This window comes from Somniosus microcephalus, chromosome 32 (assembly GCF_052327205.1).
Source record: "Somniosus microcephalus isolate GS21.2 chromosome 32, FLI_Smic_1.0, whole genome shotgun sequence".
NCBI lineage: Eukaryota > Metazoa > Chordata > Chondrichthyes > Squaliformes > Somniosidae > Somniosus > Somniosus microcephalus.
Genome location: NC_141018.1, coordinates 30,573,026 through 30,596,791, shown reverse-complemented (window position 1 = coordinate 30,596,791; position 23,766 = coordinate 30,573,026). Strand labels below are relative to the sequence as shown.

General features: G+C 44.5%; 1 protein-coding gene across 1 annotated transcript in view; it reads left to right on the top strand.

Annotated features, from left to right (window-relative positions):
• LOC147097361 (tyrosine-protein kinase CSK-like) overlaps positions 1-23,766 on the top strand; it is a 58,870-nt gene that overhangs the window by 16,230 nt on the left and 18,874 nt on the right. The window contains exons 3-5 of the mRNA XM_085972275.1: positions 9,563-9,770; positions 22,375-22,468; positions 23,521-23,586. Of these exons, the coding sequence (XP_085828401.1) occupies positions 9,563-9,770; positions 22,375-22,468; positions 23,521-23,586 (368 nt within the window). The remainder of the gene's footprint in view (positions 1-9,562; positions 9,771-22,374; positions 22,469-23,520; positions 23,587-23,766) is intronic.

The window sequence follows — 23,766 nt, the reverse complement described above, 5'->3', positions numbered from 1 at the left end:
AGTGACTTTTTCCCCTTATTATTCCTTATCTCCACCCAAACCGTTTCACTATCCTGATCCTTTGACCCAATATCATTTCTCACTATTGCAGTGATTCCATCCTTTATTAACATAGCCACCCCACCTCCCTTTCCTTCCTGTCTGTCCTTCCTAATTGTCAAATACCCCTGGATGTTTAGTTCCCAGTCATGGTCACCTTGCAGCCATATTTCTGTAATGGCTACCAGATCATAACCATGTGTAGTTATTTGTACCGTCAACTCGTCTATTTTGTTACGAATGCTGCGTGCATTCAGATAAAGAACTTTTAAATATGTTTTGTGACAATTTATTCCTGCTTTTACCCCCTTTACTACTTTATCTTTATCTTTATACATTCTGTCCCTTCCTGACACGCTCTGGTTTTTAATTCCCCCACTGCTACCTTGCTCTATTGCCTTTTCCGCTGACATTTTTATTTTGTCGCTCTCTTGAAACCTCCCCCCCCAAATTCGTTTAAAGCCCTCTCTACAGCCCTAGTTATTTGATTCGCCAGGATTCTAGTCCCAGCACTGGCCAAGTGAAGCCTGTCCCAACAGAACAGCTCTCTCCTGTCCCAGTACTGGTGCCAGTGTCCCAAGAAGTAAAACCCATTTCTCCCACACCAGTCTTTGAGCCACGCATTTAACTCTGATTTTATTTACCCTAGCCAAATTTGCTCGTGGCTCAGGTAGTAATCCAGAGATTATTACCCTTGTGGTTCTGTTTTTTAATTTGACCCCTAGCTGCTCATACTTCCTCAGCAGAACCTCTTTCCTTGTCCTATCTATGTCCTTGATACCAACATGGACCACGACAACTGGATCTTCCCCTTCCCACTCCAAGTTTCTCTCCAGCCCAGAGGAGATGTCCTTAACCCTGGCACCGGGCAGGCAACACAGCCTTCGGGACTCTCGCTCTTGGCTGCAAAGAACCCTATCTATCCCCCTAATGATACTATCCCCTACCACTACAATTCTTTTACTCCCCCCCCCCCCCCCCCCCACCCCCACTTGAATGGCCCCTCGTTCCACGGAGCTGTGGCCAGGTTGCTCATCCTCCCTGCAGTCCCTGTTCCCGTCCTCACAGGGAATAAGAGCCTCGAACCTGTTGGACAAGAGCAAGGGCTGCGGCTCCTCCAACATTACCTCCTGGATCCCTGTACCTGCCTCGCTAATTGTCACACCCTCCTGTCCCTGACCACGGACTACATCTGAATTAGTTAATCTAATTGGTGTGACTACTTCCTGGAACACAGAGTCCAGGTAACTCTCCCCCTCCCTGATGTGTTGCAGTGTTTGAAGCTCATCAACACGGAGCCGGAGTTCCTCTAGCAGCCAACACTTACTGCAGATGTGATCACCGTGCGCATCAATGGTGTCCACCAGCTCCCACATATTGCAGCAGTAACACATCACCTGCTCTGCCATTCTATGTAATTAATTACATTTATTATTTTTAAATAACCTCTGCCCCGATTCTAGATGACTATCACACCTCTTTAATTGAACTTACCAACTTATAAAGGTTTAAAAGGGAAGGAAAAGTACTCGCCAATCACCTGCCAGCTTGGCTGTGATGTCACTTTTGAATTCTGACCTCCCTTTGGAATGTTGCCTGTGGAGCCTGTTTAGGCTGCCTCGCCTCGCTGCTCCGGCTCGACACCCGCTGCTGCTCCCGGCTGCCTCGACTGGGCCTCGCCTCGCTGCTCCGCCTCCGCGATGTTTGCTAATCCTGAGACTGGCAGGAAAAACAAGACGAAAACAGAACAAAAGCAGCACCTCACACCCCACTTGTCCGAACACTCACTCACCCAAACTCTCAAAAGGCACTCTCTGCTGCCAGCACGCCAAGAAGGTCATTGATGAAGCAGCTGAAGATGGTTTGGCCTAGGACACTGCCCTGAGGAACTCCTGCAGCAATGTCCTGGGCTGAGATGATTGACCTTCAACGACCACAACCATAATCCTTTATGCTAGGTATGACTCCAGCCAGTGGAGAATTTTCCCCCCCCGATTCCCATTGACTTCAGTTTTACTGGGGCGCCTTCATGCCACACTCGGTCAAATGCTGCCTTGATGTCAAGGGCAGTCACTCTCTCCTCACCTCTGGAATTCAGCGCCTTTGTCCATGTTTGGACCAAGGCTGTAATGAGGTCTTGCTGATGAAATATTTATTGAGTCACTGAATAGTGTTTGGGTGGGGGGGGGTGGGGGTTAGATTCTGTTCTCTTTCTCCCCAAACCACCTCTGCAAGGAAGCTGATGCAATTCTGTCTGCGTGTTCAGGCCGATGGGAGATCCCATGGCACTATTTGAGGAGCAGCAGGTCCCCCTGGCCAACATTTACCTTTAACCAACACTAACAAACAGATTAACTAGTTATTTATCTCATTGCTGTCTGTGGGATCCTGTATGAAAATTGGCTGCTGTTTGCATGCATAGCAGTGACCACATTTCAAAAGTAATCCTTTGGCAATGAAGTGCTGTGGCCCAATGCAAATACAAATTCTGTCTGTCTTTTTCTCTCGCAGTTTTTCACACATTGCTTTCTTTCTCTTTGCCTGTCCTTCTCCCCTTTTTTTCTCTCTCTCGTATCTGATTAGTACTTATTTAGTGGAAGACGCAGTTATGAGATCTAACTTGTGCTGCTGGCTGCACCACGCTCTGATCAACAAAGGAGCTGCTGAAACTGGGTTTTGTGCTCCGGGTGGAGGTCTGTTCCCTGCCCTACCCTCCAGCTTTATGCTGCCAATGTTTGCATGTGAAACTAATTGGCATTGATGCAAAAGGGATGGTATAACAGCGCTGAAGATGAGGCTAATTTGCTTGGCGGAAGAGAGAGAGAGAGAGAGGGGCAGTCTCTCAAGGCAGCTGATCTCATTTGTTTTTGCTTTTTGTTGACGGACAGCTGTAGCTTTTCCACCAATTAATGTTTGGCTGGCTACTTGTTCCCATGATTCACACACGCAGCAGTTGCAGTTCTGTGTTCTTTTCAGCTTATTAACTCTAGTGGAACAAACCTAGTGTGTAGAAAAATAGTCACCACCACAGTTTTTATAGTGCATGAGTCTTGCATTTATTTTTCTTAATATTAGTTATTCTGTAGAGGCTATCTTAGAATGACCAACGTAATATGGTAGGATGTAGCCAATGTTGGAGTGCTTGGGAGATTATGGTTTAGATCCAGCCCTTAATGGGCATTCAATCTTGTTTTGGGGGTGGGGAAGACACGAGAGGAAAAGTAGTTCAGACCCAAGTCTGCCGGTAGTGTGCAAAAGAATTAAGTAATACAGTAATATTGCCGGAACTATATGCAATCCCTTCCAATGTTTCTGTAGTCAAATTACCACCTAGTATAGTACCAGCTAGTATTAATCAACAAACAGTCAAACTCTTAATTTATACTGGTGAGCAGAGTGCTTGTTGATCTTAAGACCAACTGCTAATTTCCTTCATGGCCAGGCACAAGACAGAGCACCAGCACTTTACACTTTTAACCAGGAATGTATTTTAAACGCAGGAGAATAGACAAACTGGGGAAGCTTTCCAAAGCATCACAACTCGGGCAAGCTGATAAACCATTGAGGTTTCCAGCAGGCCCTTCAGTAACTACAAAGCTTTGGTGCTGTGGGATTTGGTGATATGGGCTCCTTGTATTAGCCAGGCCGAGGAAGCAATCTCATGGTCGGTGGGGGGGTGACTTGAAACCTTTCTTGGAAAATTTGCTCCGTGAGTGGTTCAGATGAGTATTGACAATGTGGCCCAGACTCATGATTCTCCCCTTGTCAGGAGGACAGCAGGAATTGATTTTGGGGAAGGGCTGGTATTGTTTTCATTCAGCTAGCTTTTAAACGACCGAATTGTGCCGTTCAGCTGATAACTACACCATAAAGCTAATTACTCTGCTGCATGGTCAGATGCATTCTGTTGTAATAGCTGTTCAGTGAGACGTTGCAGTTGATTTTTCTGTAATTTGACAACCGTAGACTGCAGTTCGAAGGGGGAAACATGATATCTTTGCTCGTCTTGTGTGCCGGCTTTTAACGGATAAAATCCCAGATCCATGTGCTTATTATGTAATGTGATTCCCGTATCTGAGAGACCTTCTTATCAACTCAATACAATAGCAAAATACTGCGGATGCTGGAAATCTGAAATGGAGGGGAAGGGGTGAGAGCAGAAGTGCGAGAAATGGAACGGACACGGTCGAGGGCCGTGTCAACCACGGTAGAGGGGAATCCTCTGTTGAGGAAAAAGGAAAACCTATCGGAAGCACGAGTATGGAATCGTCAGAACAGATGCGGCAGAGACGGATAACTGGAAGAATGGAATAGAGTCCTTACAGGAAGCTGGGTGGGAGGAAGTGTAGTCCAGGTGGCGCTGGGAGTCAGTGGGCTTACAGTGGATGTTTGCCGATCGCCTATTCCTAGAAATGGAGACAGGAGTTGAGGAAGGGAAGAGTCGGAGATGGACCATGAAGGTGAGGGAAGGGTGGAAATTGGAAGCCAAGTGGAAAAAAAATTCCTAGTTCAGGGTGAGAGCAGGAAACGGCACCAATACAGTCATCAGTGTACCAGAAAAAGAGGTGAGGGAGGGGACCTGAGTAGAACTGGAACAAAGAATGTTCCACATATCCCACGAAAAGACAGGCATAGTTAGGACCCATGTGGGTTCCCATAGCAACACCTTTAATTTGGAGGAAGTGAGTGGAGTCAAAGGAGAAGTTGTTCAATGTGAGAACAAGTTCAGCCAGGCAGAGGAAGGTGGTGGTGGATGGGGACTGGTTGGGCCTCTGTTCAAGGACTAAGCGGAGTGCCCTCAGGCTGTCCTGGTGGGGGATGGGGGTGCAGAGGGATTGGACATCCATAGTGAAAAGGAGATGGTTGGGGCCAGGAAACTGGAAACTGTTAGTGGTGGAGGGCGCCGAGGATGTAGGTGGGAAAAAGACTGGACAAGGAGAAAAGATAGAGTTGAGATGGGAAGAAATCAGTTCTGTGGGACAAGAACAGGCTGAAACAATGGGTCTACCAGGGCATCCCTGTTTGTGGATCTTGGGAAGGAGGTAGAAGTGGGCTGTGCAGTGTTGGGAGACTGAGGTTGACGACCATGGAGGAGAGATCTCCAGAGGAGATGAGGCCAGTGACAGTCTTGGAAACAATGGCTTGATGTTTGGTAGTGGGGTCATGGTCCAGGGGGAGGTAGGAGGCGGTGTCGGAGTTGGCGTTCAGCCTCTGCACGGTAGAGGTTTGTTCGCCAAACAACAGCTGCACCACCCTTGTTGGCAGGTTTAATGATGTTAGAGTTGGATTGGAGAGAACGAAGTGCTGCAAGTTCAGAGGGGGAGGTAGATTGGAGTGAGTGAGGGGAGCAGAGAAATTGAGATGGCCGATGTCACGCCGGCAGTTAGCAATTAAAAGATCTAGAGCGGGTATCAACTCGTTCAAATTGGCGGTTTGAGTGGAGGGATGTAAAAGCAACAGTTTATCTTCATTTGGAGAGAGATATGGTTGACTGCATTCTGAAACATGTATTGCCATTCAGTTTCAAAAATGCAAATCCATCTCAATCGGTTACCGTATTAGGTGCAGTGCTTACTGTACTGTGACCTTCAGTAAAGGGGAATTTCTAACGGATTTTTTTTTTTTAATGACTGAACAAGCGTAGCCTGAATTTAAAGCTACGCGTCTTCATGACTCGGCTAAAAGTACTTAACGTTGAAAATAGCACGATGTTCCTAACTGGCCGTGCAAAATGTGTGTGAGAGAGACATTTTTGCACATCTTTATCCTTCTAATGAAAAATGCAATTGCTACAGCAACTAAACTTCAGTTCTTAGCTTGGTTGCCAATACAAGAAATTATTTTCCCTGACCTCATTCCTCTCCCCCACTCCCCTGCCCCCCCCCCCCCCCCCCCCCCCAAAGCGTTTGAAAATATTGAATGCGTCAAATAAATATGTTGGAAACTGTTATCCATATTGTTACTCTTACTTTGACATACTATATTTTGTGACTGCTGAAATATTTTGTGCAGCTTCCAAATTGCTAATAGCAATTTTAGGCCCTGGCGGCTCATTTGTAAAGGAACACTTCCCTTTTAAACATTGCTCTGTTCTTACAATGCGAAGTGTCTACCGTCTCCTGATGCTGTTAATGCTGGATGCCTTCATGTGGTATTAGGTTTGTAGACTTGCATTGCCTTGCCTGGCCAGAAGAACATTGGCGTAATCAAGTCTGGAGGTGGCACAGATAAAGATGAGGGCTTCAGCAGCAGAGGGTAGGGGTGGAGATAGTTGATGTTATGGAAGTGCAAGTGGGTGATCTTTGTGATCCAAAGATGGGTTATATGGGGCGCCGAGGTGGTGAACAACCTGGTTCAGCCTGAGACGGTGGCCAAAGAGAGAGAGTTGGAATAAGTGGCAATGGGGTTTGTGGGAGGGGCTCCAAAATGGTGGCTTTTGTCTTCCCAGTATTTAACTGGAGGAAATTGTGGCTCATCCAAGACTGGATGTTGGGCAAGCAATCTGACAAGAGTTAGTGGAGGGGCCACGGTAGGTGGTGGCAAGGTAGACCTGGGTGTTGTCAGCGTACATATGGAAGTTGCCCCCATGCTTGCGGATGATGTTGCTGAGGGGCAGCATGTAGATGAGGAAAAGGAGGGGACCCAGATTTGATTCTTGGACTTCAAAAGTAATGATTGCAGAGGTGGTTAGAGAAAGCAATCTCGAGGTGCTCGTGCTACAATTAAATAGGTAAAAGTGGACCAAAGAGAGGGCAGTCTCACTGAGCTGAGCAACGGAGGAGAGGAAATAGAGGAGGATTGTTGGTCGATCGTGTCAAAGACTGCAGCGAGGTGGAGGAAGGAAATTGCATCACGGCCACAGTCTCGAAGAATGTCGTTTCTGACTGTGGTTAGGGCCGTTTTGCTGTTGTGGCAGGGGAGGAAACCTGATTGACATGGAGTTGCAGGGAGCATGGGCACGAATTTGGGAGGTTCCAATGTGTTCAAGGACTTTGGAGAGGAACTGGAGATAGGGTGGTTGTTTGCAAGGATTGAGGAGTTGGAAGGTGTTTTTTTAAAGGAGTGGGGGGATGATGGTTTTGAAAGAGAGGCGGACTGTCCGAGAGGGAGCCATTTACAATGTCAGCTAGCATGGTGAAGTAGGGAGTTGGTTTGGGGTGGCTGGGGAAGAGAAGGAGGCAGTAGAGGCAGATTTTGTAGTTCATAAGTTACAAATTCTTGAGCTTTTTATGGTATAGAAATTTATACATCGAACTTGCTATGCACACCTTCATCGGACTCTTGAAATAAGAATGTTGCTCTACTAAGAATTGTGTGGCCTGTCAGGATGTTGCAGAGACATTACAGCGTCTCTGCAGTGCTGAAGCTACTGCTGACTCCTTCTGCAATTGGTTTCAGCTCCTTAGCCTAATTCATTTTTATTTATTTCAAAAATGAAGTGCATTCTTTGGTAAATCTTGTATGAACTCCATAGAATATTGCATTGTGGATTTTCGTGGTGTGACTCGTAACGCCCCACAAAGCCACAACAACAAAAGCTTGCGTCATAAAAATGAGTCCTCATGTATTTTGCTACTTCAAAAAAAAAAATGTGCCTAACAAAACTGAATCTATTTAAATTAACGATAGTTAAGAATTTGTGGCATATACTGTATCAATGATTTGGACTTGAATGTGGGAAGTATGATTAAGAAGTTTGCAGATGATACAAAAATTGGCCGTGTGGTTGACAATGAAGAAAGCTGCAGTCTGCAGGAAGATATCAATGGGATTGGTCAGGTGGGCAGAACAGTGGCAAATGGAATTCAATCCGGAGAAGTGTGAGGTAATGCATTTGGGGAGGGCTAACAAGGCAAGGGAATACACTATAATGGTAGGACACCGAGTAGTGTAGAAGATCAGAGGGACCTTGGAGTGCATGTCCACAGATCCCTGAAGGTAGCAGGACAGGTGGTTAAGAAGACATACGGGATACTTGCCTTTATTAGCTGAGGCATAGAATACAAGAGCAGGGAGGTTATGCTTGAACTGTATAAAACACTAGTTAAACCGCAGCTAGAATACTGCGTGCAGTTCTGGTCACCGCATTACAGGAAAGATGTGATTGCACTGGAGGGGGTGCAGAGGAGATTTACGAGGATGTTGCCTGGGCTGGGGAATTTTAGTTGAGGAAAGATTGGATAGGCTGGGGTTATTTTCCTGGGAACAGGGAGGCTGAGGGGAGACCTAATTGAGGTGTATAAAATTATGAGGGGCCTAGATAGAGTGGATAGGAAGGACCTATTTCCCTTAGCAGAAGGGTCAATAACCAGGGGGCATAGATTTAAAGTAATTGGTCGGAGGTTTGTTTAGAGGTGATTTGAGGAGAAATGTTTTCACCCAGTGGGTGGTGGGGGTCTGGAACTCACTGCTTGAAAGAATGGTAGAGGCAGAGACCCTCATCACATTTAATAAGTATGTGGATATGCAATTGAAGTGTTGTAACTTACAAGGCTACGGACCAAGTGCTGGAAAGTGGGAATAGGGTGGATAGCTCTTTGTTGGCCGGCATGGACAAGGTGGGCTGAATGGCCTCCTTCTGTGCTGTAAATTTCTATGATTCTATAATTGGAGAAATAGAGAGAATCGCACATTTGTAATGAACATATATAAGGGAAAACAAATGGAATAGTATTGCTTGTCCACTTCCAAATTTAAGTAGCTGACTTTAGTGCTGTACATTGAGGTATTGTAACAAGGGATGGCATGGGGAGACCAGAAAAGGGTGGGTGCATTTAAAAGGCTATGTTAAGCAAAAGTCATTTATTGCCAACATTACTTCAGCTCTCACAAGGACAAGACTGTGCAGGAATATTGATATTTTATCTTCAACTTGGGTCCAAAGAGTTTGTTATGGAGAAACCCAGCGTAAGCTCGAGGAACAGCACCTCGTCTTCCGATTAGGCACTTTACAGTCTTCTGGACTCAATATCGAGTTCAACAATTTCAGACCATAACCTTGGCCCCCATTACATTTTTATATATATTTTTTTAACCACACCTTTGTTTTGTGCCCTTCCCCCTTTTTTTTCTCTCCCACATGGCAGCTGTGTCTCATTCTGCCAGCGCATTTCACACCTAATCTAGAGCCGTCTTTTGTCTCTCCACTAGTCCTACCACCATCTCGTCTGGTTTTGAATACCTCTTAATGTCTCTTCACTTCTCTTTTGTTCTCTCATCCCCATTTCCCAGCCCCCAAACTGGCCTTTTAATCTGTTTCATTTCCTGTGTTTTTTCAGTCCTGACGAAGGGTTTCGACCTGAAACGTTGACTCTCTTTCTCTCTCCATGGATGTTGCCTGGCCTGCTGAGTTTTTCCAGCATTTTCTGTTGTTTTGGATTTCCAGCATCTGCAGTATTTTGCTATCGTTGTTACGGAGAGCGTCTGGTTAGAAATTTCTGTGGTGAATTATTCTCCATCCAAGTGCTCTATTCTAATATTGCCGTTTTGATTTGTTATTTATCTATTGCAGCTGGTTTCATGGAAAAATTACTCGTGAGCAAGCTGAGCGGCTACTGTATCCTCCTGAAGATGGTTTATATTTGGTGCGGGAAAGCACCAACTATCCTGGGGACTACACACTGTGTGTGAGCTGCAGTGGGAAGGTGGAACATTACCGAATCATTTACTCCTCCAGCAAACTCAGCATCGACGAGGAGGCTTTCTTTGACAACCTGATGCAGTTGGTAGAGGTTAGCATAAGTTTTAACAACTTCTGTTTGTGCTTATTTTAGTTTAAGCTCCATGCTTTGTGGGCCCAGTCTGCTGCTTAGAATAATGAGGACATAATTTTAGCGTCACTGCATTATTGGAGTATTGAATTTCCTGGGTAACTTTTAAAACGTGCCTGTAGTATCTACTAATAATATGTAATAATTCAAAATTTAAAAGTATGATGAACTAGAATTATAAGAGGTAATGCAAAGACTTTTCTAGTTTGTAATAAACATTATTTTCCCAACTAATTTCAAGTATTACAATTGAAACTTGTTCTGGGCAATTATAAACCATTTTGGACCCACTGTGCCATAGGTGGTTCTCCTGGCAAATTCTCCACTTAGCCAATTCTCTTCCGATTTGTGTAGAGCTGACTGCGGGCAGGTCCATGAGTGTGCTGTGGGTCTTAAAAACTGCATGCAGATGTTTGTATATATGCCCCCCGAAAGTGGAAAGTTTAGTGTCTGGTAATTCATGCTTCGATTGTTGGGAGGAAATGCAAGTCCGACATGGTTAAATTATTTAAAAAAAACCTTCATCTTGTGAAAGTACATTTCTGGTAGTATTTGGCCTCAATGAAAACTTGACACCCACCTGTTTTCATTAATCAGAGTGACTGCTGCCAGTGACCGGATGCTGGGCAGAAGCGTTCTGCGCATAAATCTCTGGTGGTTTTAAGTATGAATGCATAATAGTATAGTCATATCACAGGGCTAAATCTATGGAGCTATGGGTTGGTTTAATAATGTACAATAATAGCGTGGGTTGGTTTAAGTATTAATGCATGATATTTTTGCCGGGGGGGGCGAGGGTTGCGGAGATTTATTTGTGCGGTACGCAAGCTCCGGAAAGGTGAAGAAAAATAAGAAAATTAATAAAAGTGGACGTTTACTGTGTTTTGCTGGAGCAGATTTGCTTTGCCTGACGTGGCTGTGTTCGGCAGTAGCGATCTCCTTTCACCCCCCCCCCCCCCCCCCTTTTTTCTCTCGAAGTGTTTTCTTTGTAATGCCGACTATTTTCTTTTCAGTTAGCGAACAACTGAAAAAGCGCTGAAACTGCGCAGGCACGACTACTTCAACCTCGCTGGCCGCAGTTGTGTCCTTTTTATTAAACTATTGCAGATTGGGAATGTATCACCGTGTACTATTTTTTGGAAAGTTTCTTCAGTGCCAAGTTACGGGTCAGTTTTAGCCCATCGCTGGGTTTGTTTCCCAACACTGTAGGATCGATTTGTATTTAAAATTTGGTGCAGTGTCCCACTCTTGTATTCAGTGTCCAGATACAAATGAATAGTCATTCATCCAGTTGTGCAATACTACTTCAAAGGCTTCACCCAAAATGGTGCCATCTTGTGAATCCCATTCTGTGTAAAATCTTGTTCTGAGTCTCGTCATAGGATTGCTGCTGGGTGGGGGACGGAACAATAAAAAAAACCCGAAGTGGTGTACAGTATACGGAATGAAAGGTTATTGAGATTCTGCAGGAGCTGAGATCACGGAGTCTTGCCTCTTGAAGGCCTGTTCTCCTAGAAGTGGAAGTCTCTAAGGTTGTCTGCTGTTTCCTCTTATACCCAGAATCAGTTATCAGATCATTTGTGTCCTCTTCCTCTCCCAAACAAAAGAAAAGGCTGATAGAAACTGGGCACCGCTCACCCACCCCTCTCAGATCCTTTCTGATGCAGGGATTGTCTGCTGTAGCTGTAGAGCTACACAGGGTGCAGTGCAACTCAGTCTGCATTTAACATCTTGGCTCAAGGCAAATCGGGCTAACCTGCTGCCTTTTATTGGTGCAGACCCTGATCGCATCTCTAGGCTTCTACCTTTTTAAAAGCCTATACTAAATTGAAATGGTTCATCTGTTTGCACTAAAACCGTGCCTATACCTCACCGAGGTGTGATATTCTAGCTATCCTCTTCAGTAATGTTAATCGGGGCGTTTACCTAACTTCTTGAGTGCGAAACAGTGGCCATATGAACCATCCCCTGCTTTTGGCAGGAAATTATTTTCAACGCCCCAGTAGTGTCTATATTGATGGGCTCGTGGCAAGTGAAAAGGATTGTAGTTAACACTATTGTACTCATTCAGTCTTGTATTAACTGCTGTGAAAGCTGCATGTATGTGTGAATTTTTTTTTTTAATTCCTTGCACTGAACTGTTGCTCTTCACTTCACCATGCATGGATAGTGAACTTCATGCTTTGGCTGTTCCACTTCCTTTTGTTTGACACACAGTGCAGTTATGATACTGCATATATCATTTTTATTTAAAACTGTCCTGCGTTTCATTTTGGGGAAGTGTTGGTGGTGCTTTTTCCACTGAGAGGAAGGTGCTGCTTTGTTTATTGTCTCAGAGCTTTAGGGTTCTAAGTAGATAGCCTGCGCTTGTAAATGTTTTCATTCTGTCATTTGCTTCCTACAAGAACAAAACTTCAGGTAAACCAGTCACTAAGTAGCCAGCATAGAAACATAGAACCATAGAAGATAGGAGCAGGCGTAGGCCATTCGGCCCCTCGAGCCTGCTCCACCATTTAATGAGATCATGGCTGATCGTCCAAATTCCATACCCTGTCCCTGCTTTCTCCCCATATCCCTTGATCCCTTTAGCCTTAGAAATATATCTAACTCCTTCTTAAATATATTTAATGAATTGGCCTCAACTGCCTTGTGTGGTAGAGAATTCCACAGGTTCACCACTCTCTGGGTGAAGAAATTCCTCCTCATCTCTGTTCTAAATGGCTTACCCCTTATCCTTAGCTTGTGACCCCTGGTTCTGGACACCCCCGCCATCGGGAACAGCCTTCCTGCATCTAGTCTGTCTAGTCCTGTTAGAATTTTATAAGTTTCAATGAGATCCCCTCTCATTCTTCTAAACTCTAGCAAATATAAGCCTAATCGACCCAATCTCTCCTCGTATGTCATTCCTGCCATCCCAGGTATCAGTCTGGTGAATCTTTGCTGCACTCCCTCCATGGCAAGGACATCCTTCCTCAGATAAGGCGACCAAAACTGCACACAATACTCAAGATGTGGCCTCACCAAGGCCCTGTACAACTACAGCAAGACATCCTTGCACCTGTACTCGAACCCTCTTGCTACGAAGGCCAACATACCATTTGCCGCCTTAACCGCCTGCTGCGCCTGCATGCTTACCTTCAGCGACTGGTGCACAAGGACACCCAGGTCTCGTTGCACTTCCCCTTCTCCCATCACATGTTCTTGTAAAATTGTTGCTTGCTATATTTACCTTCTGGCTCAGCATGTTGGCAGTTTATGCACAAGACAGTAAGACGCACCCCCCCCCCCCCCCCCCAACCTATTTGGAGATGCTTTGTGGCTTTACTAAGCATTGTCCTAATGGAACAATTTGAGGCGACAAATGGATTGGTGTGACTATGGTGTAAGTTGCTTTGAGTATTTAACTGAGTTTTTTTTGCGCGGGTTTTAATTCTTTTTTACAAAGGAGGTTGAACTGATTTGGGAGAATGTGATTGCAATTTCATTGCAGCAGCCTACAGTCTGTGTGTGCGCGCATGCGTTGAATATTCCCCGTCCCTCCTTTGAGGAAGTGGCAGACGGACATCGCTGCAGGAGTTCCTCAGGGCAGTGTCCTAGGCCCAACCATCTTCAGCTGCTTCATCAATGACCTTCCCTTCAACATAAGGTCAGAAATGGAGGTGTTCGTTGATGACTGCACAGTGTTCAGCGCCATTCGCAACTCCTCAGATAACGAAGCATTCCATGCCCGCATGCAACAAGACCTGGATGATGTTCAGGCTTGGGCTAATAAGTGGCAGGTAACATTCATGCCACAGAAGTGCCAGGCAATGACTATCTCCAACAAGCGAGAGTCTAACCACCTCCCCTTGACATTCAATGGCATTATCATTGCCGAATCCCCCACCATCAACATCCTGGGGGTCACCATTGACCAGAAACTTAACTGGATCAGCCACATAAATACTGTGGCAACAAGAGCAGCTCAGAGGCTAGGTATTCTGCGGCGAGTGTCTCACCTCCTGACTCCCCAAAGCCTCTCCACCATCTACAAGGCACAAGTAAGGAGTGTGATGGAATACTCTCCACTTGCCTGGATGAGTGCAGCTCCAACAACACTCAAGAAGCTCGACATCATCCAGGACAAAGCAGCCCGCTTGATCGGCACCCCATCCACCACCTTCAACATTCATTCCCTCCACCACCGGCATACCGTGGCTGCAGTGTGTACCATCTACAAGATGCACTGCAGCAACTCGCCAAGGCTTCTTCGACAGCACCTCCCAAATCCACGACCTCTTCCACCTAGAAGGGCAAGGGCAGCAGGAGCATGGGAGCACCACCACCTCCAAGTTCCCCTTCAAGTCACACACCATCCTGACTTAGAAGTATATCGCCGTTCCTTCATCGTCGCGGGGTCAAAATCCTGGAACTCCCTACCTATCTGTGGGAGTACCTTCACCACATGGACTGCAGCGGCTCAAGAAGGCTGCTCGCCACCACCTCCAGGGCAATTCGGGATGGGCAATAAATGCTGTGACGCCCACATCCCATAAGCGAAAATAGAGTTACAGGACGTAATCCAGATGCCTGGACTGATGATCCAGAGACGTGAGTTCAAATCCCACCACAGCAGCTGGGGAATTTAAATTCAGTTAATTAAATAAATCTGGAATAAAAAGCTAGTATCAGCAAAGGTGACCATGAAACTACCGTTTTTGTCATAAAAACCCATTTGGATCATTGATTTCCTTTAGGGAAGGAAATCTGCCATCCTTTCCCGGTCTGGCCTTGATGTGACTCCAGACCCACAGCAATGGTCGCCTCTTAACTGCCTCTCTGAAATGGCCGAGCAAGCCACTCCGTTGTCAAGAAGGCGATTCGCCACCACCTTCTCAAGGGCAACTAGGGATGAGCAATAAATGCTGGCTTTGCTAGCGACGCCCACATCCCATGCATGAATTTTTAAAAAAGGAATATTGGCCTGGATATTCCGATGCCTACGGGTGGGTACGAGCATGCGCTGAAAACCGGCATTTCCGATGTGTCAAGAATGCTCTTGACGGATCGGACGCCTGCCCTGGAGAAGGGCCTCTGCGGGGGGAGGAGAGTTCTGCTTTCTGCAGAACCTCCGCCCGCAGAAAACCCTTAGAAATCTTATGCCTGGTAAAAGCATAAGGCCTGCTTTTACCAGCATAAGATTTGAAAAAAGGTTTTAAAGTTTTTTTACTCACTTATCATTTAAAAATACTTTAAAAAAAAAAGTTAGTTTATTTTTAACCCCATAAAAAACTTTAATTTTTTTCAAAATTAAATTTTTGCTTAAAATATTTAATTATAAATTCAACTAATTTTTAGAATGTGATTTTTTTAAAAACATTTATTTAATGTTTTAAAGTGTTTTTGGGGTGATCTCCATTCACATATTTGACAGATTCCCTCCTTTGGCTCCCCATGGCCCACGTGACCCCAGGGACGCTTGCGAACCGCCTGTGCCTCTGGGATACCTGGGCCCTGCGCACTTTGATTTGGAGAGGCCCAGCATTAGAACTATACGCACCTCGGGAGCCCTCGGGTAAGTGCGTAGATTTTTTTTCCAGATCGGAAAATACGGCCCATTATACCCAGGCTGAGGGGGCAGACCGGTAACTAGCTCTCAACCTCCTAGTGTCACTTCCTCTGTAATTGGCTATGGAAAAGCACACCACTGTCTTTCTCTCATTTCATCCTTCATTTCTCCCCCCGCCCCAAAAATCATGTAAAGTGGGATTTGCTCCTGAAGTTTGCAGTGAATTCCATTGAGCATTATACTGATGGTGGTGAAAGTGTTTTAAATTTTAAAATTAAAATGGGAATTGTAAACTGCAGAGTTAGCAGAAATCCGTGATATCTTTACGCCCTTTCTATCCATACTATAAGGTTATTTCCATATTGGATGTGTTCATTGGCCCTTAAGCACTGAGAATTTCTGAGGTATTACTTTGCTTGTAAGTCAGGATGTCAGGGCAGGTGTTTTAGCTCTCAGTTCTGTGTGATAAACTCTGCCATTGCCTTAGTTTCACCTATTTTTGCAATGTAAGGTGCAACTGTTAGCAATCAGTGATTAAAAATAGCCAGGTATTCAGAAAGTTGGGTGCAGTAAAAGGAAGTGGTGCAACGATTGTAGCACTGATAAGAATTGAACTTAAAATGTGCTGTCAGCATGTAAATCCACTGCCGCTTCCAGCGTAGAACTGAAGAATGAATACGGCTTAAAATGTTCATGGTTTAACCAGTTCGAAGCTTCAGAGTAAGGAAATATGTTGGCCCGGAAATTCGGGTCGGGGGCTTCCCGCGGGTGCAAGCCCCCGACCTGCACTTGGCTAGCGCGCCAGCCGTTGAGCTGTGGGCCCGCGTGGGATTCCGATCCTGGGCCGCCTCCAACTGCCGGCGCGCAGTGCTTGCGTATCCCAGGGGCGCAGTTAGTTCAAAGCGTCCCCTGGGATCACGTGGGCCATGGAGAGCCAATCGTAGCAGGGAATCTGTATTCATAAGTTTGACAGGAAGAGCTGTCAAACCTATAAATACTATAAGCCCCTAAACATCACTAAATCTTCAAATAATTTTTTTTTTAAATCACATTTTTAAACTAACTATAAATTACATGAAATAACTTTTAAACAATTTAAATTTTTGAGAATTAATTACATTTTCTAACAGAACTAAAAATAAACTTACCTTTCTTTAAAGTATCTAAAAATAATAAACCTGTGGGGAAAAAAGTTTTAATTTTAATTACTTCACCATTAACTTGTTAAAAGCAAGCCTTGCGCCTGCTTTTTAAAAGTGTAACTGTTGCAGACTTGCCCTCCCGGAGAACCCTGGGAAAAAAACGTAAGTTCGATGCGCACGCGCGGCCTCTCCGGCGCACGCGTTCCACCTGTCAACCCCTTCTTTCAGGGGAACGGAAGTGCCAGTTTCCTGCGCATGCGCAGTGCATGCACCAAGCCGGCACTTTCGTTGGGCCTACGCGTGAGTACCCAGCGCGTACTCGAGCGTTGGGACCCGAATTTCTGGGCCGTTGGTTTCATTCAGGCGGAGACCTGCATCAGAACTGGTCTGCTGAAGGACTGTGCAACTTGACGTTTTCCTTTGCGTACAGATGTGGCCAGACTTGCTGAGTGTTTCCAGCATGTTCTGTTTGATTTCCAGCATCTTTTGCATCTTTGTTTTTGTACAAACTTCACCGGCTTTGATCTCCTGCATTTGACCAGCTCTTGCAATTACACTTGAGTATTTAATTCCAGTTGCACTACAAGATAAATTAATTCCATTCTGTAAATTGAATGAAATGAAAGTCTTAAAAAATGGGGTATGGTTGAGTTATTAATGCAGAACAGGTGGTGTAAATATACACAGCTAAGTCAGGATGTTGTCTGTCTAGAGGAAATAGTAAGAATTTGTGAAACTACAGTAGAATAGCAGTTATTTTTTTCTTGTTATAAAAAGTGCGATATTTTTTTATTTTTTTAAAATTTTTTCTATGATATTAATTGGTGGTTTCCGAGTTGAAATGTTTAGATTTCCCATTATGCCAATATTTATCTAAGTGCTGAGGCAGCGCCCAAGAATAGTAGCAAATTTAGGGCATCGTACCGTGCTGTAAGTCCTTGTGTAATAGTGCTACACTGCAGGAAGTGGGCCTGAAGTGTGTGCATGTGGGGAAAATAAGCCACTGCAGCTTTTATAAAAAAAAACATAGTCGTGCAGAAAACACGAATGTATGACTTCTTTGATTCATGCTAGTTATGCTTCAGTTTATGTCCAGATTGGCCTCTATGGGTCTGACGTAAGAAAACTACTAGGCACTTGGTCTAAGCGTTAAGCAAAGTTTTAATCAACTGTTTTACAACATGGAGGTCTAGTTGTGTCCTTCACTAGTTCCTGTTAAGAATGTCCTGCGCCAGCTGGGCCCGTGCCCGAGTATTTATACTCTCCCTGGACAGCGCCACCCGCAGGCCACCCAGTACTATTTCATAAGTCTTTCTTTCATGAATGACTGACTGATTCATGTCAGGGTCCATTGTCTACAGGCCTCAATGTTGTACACTTTGGGAACACGTGGCTCCAATAAATGGAACTGCATGAATTGCGCCAAGTAACGTTTGGGTTGTAGGCTACTGTTCAGAGGCCAGTGGCAACTCGCTGACTTTTAGGCATCAGATCAAAATAGGTCGGTGTACTGGTAATCAAAATGGGGGCTAAATTGAGGCCAGCACTGTAGCTTTTGGATTATAAGTTATGTTGTCTTTGGCTGTGCAGATTGCATTCTTTTGTTGGAGAAATATTTGTAACATGCCTAAAACTTTTAAGGAAATTAGCGGGCTTGTTGCAACTTCAGATCCTTTTGGAAACCGTGGGTTTTTAAGCCAGAAGTGTTGCAGAATTTTAAAAAATGTGATCAATTAAGGATTTTTTTTTTTTTTGGTTGGGAAAGCACTTCTGGCATTTAGCCTGCAACAAAGCTTTAAATTTCACCAGTACGATAGCAAAATACTGCAGATGCTGGAAATCCAAAATAACAACAGAAAATGCTGGAAAAACTCAGCAGGCCAGGCAACATCCGGAACAGCACCTCCTCTTCCGATTAGGCACTTTACAGTCTTCCGGACTCGATATCGAGTTCAACAATTTCAGATCATAACCTTGGCCCCCATTACATTTTTACTTATGTTTTTTATCCACACCTTTGTTTTGGCCTCCCCCCCCCCCCCCCCCCCTTTTTTTTTCTCTCTCCCACATGGCAGCTGTCTCCCATTCCGCCAGCGCATTTCACACCTAATCTAGAGCCGTCTTTTGTCCCCACTAGTCCTATCACCATCTCGTCTGGTTTTGAATACCTCTTAATGTCTCTTCACGTCTCTTTTGTTCTCTCCCAGCCTCCAAACTGGACTTTTAACCTATTTCATTTTCTGTGCTTCTTCAGTCTCGACAAAGGGTTTTCACCTGAAACGTTGACTTCTATTTTCTCTCCACGGATGTTGCCTGGCCTGCTGGGTTTTTCCAGCATTTTCTGTTATTTTAAAATTTCACCACCTTGTTAAGGTTCCACACCACTGGTAGAATCAAGATGCTAACAGTTTGGGTAGGGACCCTTCTGCGACGCCGACTGAATTTTCACCCAGTTAAGTCTACATCTATAACATGAGAAATCTTGTCTTTGCACTTGGTTCCTGCCAACATAAATGTTGTCACATTTTTGTCTCGCATTGTGAAGTCAAGAATTTCCATTACAAATTTTGAGGTGCACGAGTACAATAGAAACTAGCTATGCATAGCGCAGTATAATTATACCCCACTGCCAGTGTTGGCACTGTAACACTTCAGTTTTGCATCTTCTAGCGCCTCGGCTGTCGACAAACTCCAACTAAATCTACTCTCTGCTGTTTTAATATTGATATCAAATGATACAAAAATGAAGAAAATCTGCAACTTTAGAATGGTGACTGAATTACATCTGGACACCCTGCTCCATTTATCATAGAATGGTTACAGCACAGAAGGAGGCTATTCGGCCCGTCGAGCCTGTGCCAGCTCTCTGCAAGAGCATTTCGGCCAGTCCCACTCCTCCGCCCAATTAGAAGCAACGCCCTCTAACCCTGCTTGACCGGAAGATGAACACCGTCTTGGAACAGTGTAAGAGGCTGAGGACGGTGTGGGAGTGGAGCAGAGAATTTAAGTGACAGGCGACCAGAAGCTTGGGGTCATGCTTACGGACTGAACGTATATTGTTCCAACGAAGCTCGGCGTAAGCTCGAGGAACAGCACCTCATCTTTCGATCAGGCACTTTACAGCCTTCTGGACTCAACATAGAGTTCAACAATTTCAGATTATAACCTCGGCCCCTATTTTTTTTCACATGGCAGCTGTTGATGATTCTGCCATTCTCATTTACACCTCATCTCGACTCATCCTTTGTTGCTCAACTTGTCCCATTACCATCTCCTTTTGCCTCGCACCATCATCCCTCTTGTCTCATCTCTCCTGCCTTCCACCCAATCACAGACCTTCCCTTTTGTTCTTTCCTCTCCTCTCCCTGCCCCTGCTCTTGCTTAAAAATCTGTGACATCTTTAACTTTTTCCAGTTCTGACAAAGGGTCATCGACCTGAAACGTTAACTCTGTTTCTCCACAGAGGCTGCCTGACCTGCTGAGTATGTCCAGCATTTTCTGGTTTTATTTCAGATTGCCAGCATCTGCAGTATTTTGCTTTGAATATAATTAGGGAATTGGGATCAAACAATAAATAACAATGGGTAAATTAGGTTCACATGCTTTAAGAAAGTTGGACTATGTGCTGTTAATGATACTGACTACTTGTGTAAGTTGAACAGGTGGGACGAGCAGCCAGCACATTAAGTATTCTAGAATGATTGTTTAAGAAACTCAACAAGTACCTCAAGTAATTTTATCAATTTCAGACATTACTTTTTTATTCAACTCATGAATGATTTTTGATTTTTTTTCTCTCTCCTGGCATTCAGTGGATGCTTATTAATAGTGTACGATGATTTATGCTTGAAAGAATCATTAATTTATGAAGCCAATTTTAAGAAATGGAATCTGAAACCGAGTGCAATATCAGTTATACTGAGGTTCCTGCTAATCTGCATCTGCATATTGGGCCACATCTCTTCCCTAACTTCAAAAAGGTTTAATGGTTTTCAAAAGTTATTGCATTACTTTCATCAAACGATTTGCTTCCTTTTGACATTTAAAGTGGAAACTCATTGTGCAAGTTTAATATAGCTATAGATTAAGTTGTGACTTCTGGTAAGTAACCAAATTAGCCCGTTTAACTTTTACGCCTGAAACCCTTTATGTAATTTAAACAGCAAAACAGGTTCCTAATCACTCTGCAACTGGCAAAATATTACATGATCCAGAGTGACAAGTGCATTAAAGGAATTATATGTACAAAATCTTAACTCATTTACGTGTTCAACGTGGCATCCCTTGGGAAGGACAGTAAATTCAAATAGCAGTACAGTAGAGGACAAGTTAGCTGCGCCTCATTTGATGTGGTCCGAAGGGATTAAAATAGTCTTGAAAGTGCATTTATGTTGGTTTCTTGCGTATGAATAATCTGGGTAAATGAGCAAATACCTGAGTGAAGTGACTTTTTTTTAAACAAGCCCCAATTATTTAATTTTGTTTCTTTTTGTGTGGAATTAGGAAATCTAATTTGCAGTTGGGCTGCTGGTGGTTCTGAATGTGCAGCTGCAGAGTGCTTAGGCCACCCACATGGAAAAGAATACCCCTGGTAGCCGGAGTGGTGCGCCACCTGTTATTATACTGGGTTCCCAAATCCTAAAAGTAGTGGTTTTTGCTGAGAGCTTTTCGCAAGACCTGAAAGGAAGTACTTGTCTTGCTGGCCCCCCCCGCCCCCTTTAATTTTTTACTCTTTCCAACCCTGGTGGTGCCCTGTATAATGGACCATAGTGCTTTCCTTCCATTTCTCTATTTTAAAGAAACGCTGCTTAATTGCATTTTTGAAAGTGGTACAACAGGGTGATACTTCCTGCTTGCATTGGCGAAGACTGGGGAAGGTCAAGCTCTCTACATAAATCCTTGACTCCTGCGCCGAGTTCTGCATATTGGCTTTTAGTTGCTGGTGAGATTTCTAATGCATTAAGAGCCGAGCAGATAATCAGTCTTTAGAGATTGAATGGCGATGCAGTCTTTTCTTCAAACAGCAGTAATGGTGCATGATCACCTCTCCTGGTTGCTGTTGCCAAGCTCCATTTTGATGAAATCAATCTTATACTTTGCATTTGGCTTGATTACATAACATACCAGTAGGAACTGCGTTTAAGTGTAGTATCCCATTTTGAATGCAGCATGTACTACTCTATTAGAATGTGATATATATACTTCACCAATACTGTGCATCATTCTTCATTGTTTAATTGGCACTACCTACTATTGGTCTTATTTTTTTACACTATTCCAGCTAACTTGAGTTCAATTGTTCCCTGGATTTAGACAGCCTGGGAGTGTGGGGTAGGGATTGTTGGGTCCGATGCCCCCTTTTTTTTTCAAATGAAGCTTTATATTGTTTGCAAAAGGCATCTTCTGCATTTTTGAATTGCAGTCCAATCTTCTCTGCATAGGCGGTAATGGTATTTACTACTGCTGCCACTTCACACCACTTTTGTGCATCTTTTTCCTATTTAGAAACAGGTTTTTTTTATAAAGGCAGAATAGTGCGGCGTTAACTTGAATCATGGTGGTGGCTGGGGCGGGGTGAGAACTGGCTTCATTGCCCAAGCTGCTGAATTGCTAAACGAGGCCACAGTTCGGTGGGGAGTTGCCGAGCAGAGGGCAGCTACTACCCCACAAGGGGGAAGAGGACATTGCAGCAAGTGGCCACTGAGTTGTTGCTGCATGTTTTGTATCAGTCAGCTGAAGGACAGTACAGCCTTGGGAGCAGATTAGCTGCAGGAGAGGTGTGGCCCAAGGAGACCAGCATACTCCCAATTGTATCGGAGCAGTGTCTTTACGTACTGTTAATTGTTTTCAACATTTTGCTTCCTTCCATGTTTAGCATTACACCGTTGATGCTGATGGGTTGTGTACACGTCTCATCACTCCCAAACTTATGGAAGGGACAGTGGCTGCACAGGATGAATTCTCCAGAAGTGAGTGAAAAAATTGATATCTAAGGAAACTGATTTTCTGTCTCCCTTGGCTCCCACTTTCAAAATACAATTTAGTACATTTAACAAGTGTTCGAAGACATGAGGCTGGATTTTCATTCAGGAGGCGGGACGACAACTTTTGGGGTTGTCGTCCCGCCTCCATCGAGATGCGGCCAATCCACGTGATTTTAACTTGATTGACCTTGTTGAGCCCGTCCAGCAGGCTCAGCAGGCCAATTAAGGGCCACCCGGCAACAGGTGACGTCACAGACTGAAATTTCCCCCCTCGAGGTTTTGACAGATGAAATATCAGTGTTTGAAAACTCTTTGAAGCTGTCAAACACTGACGGTCTTAATTCTAACCTGAGTCCTTCTCCACAGACTCTGTTAGAAATCTCTCCTGCACAGAAAGCTGCAGGCTGCCACTTGACAGTTCGCAGCCATTCTGCTCTCTGTGCCGGTGAGATGAGGGACTCCCGGAACCTAAAGGAAGGAAGGCTGAAAATATCATTTACACTTTAATCACTTTAGACACACCGAACACACTTACCTTTGCACTCATGCACACATCACTCACCTGAACACCGACATCTCGACCCCGACGGCCCGACGACTCTAACTTGGCATGGTTTGGCACTGTCGGGAATCCCACAGTTGGGATTAGGCTAAAAGCTGCCTGTTAACTACCTGTTAACAGGCAATTAATTGGCACTAATCCACTTCCCGCCTCCTTTGAAACTGGCATGGAGGCGGGTTGGGTGTGGGATGCGGTCGGGACCCCCCGATTTCGGGATTTTAACCCCCCCGCACGCCTCCAATCCTGACTCCACGGCCCAATGAAAATCCTGCCCATGGGCTTTGGTATGAGAGTATGACGCTAGGGCTTGTTCTCCTGGTTCTTACTCAACAGTCAAAACGACCGACTGGCTTCAAATACGTAGATGCATTGAAAGCCTGCAAAACGTGCATTTTCATTAGCGGCTGGCTTACCCATAGCTTTTGGCAGTTTCTTGTCGCATTACTCCAATGCAAATTTCATTTTTGTTTTGTAGGTGGCTGGGCACTTAACATGAAAGAGCTCAAATTGTTACAAACAATTGGAAAAGGAGAATTTGGAGGTAAGTAGCACCTGTTAATTATGTTTAACGTGGGGGGGGACTCACCTGAGTTACTGTAAGTGGGGTTCAAATGTTTCTTGCCATGTTTGTATATATGCTTTGTTAGTAACTACTGCTTTATACTTAATAAAGAAAACTTGTTTAGTGAAATATTGATAGATTCATTAAAAAAAAACATTT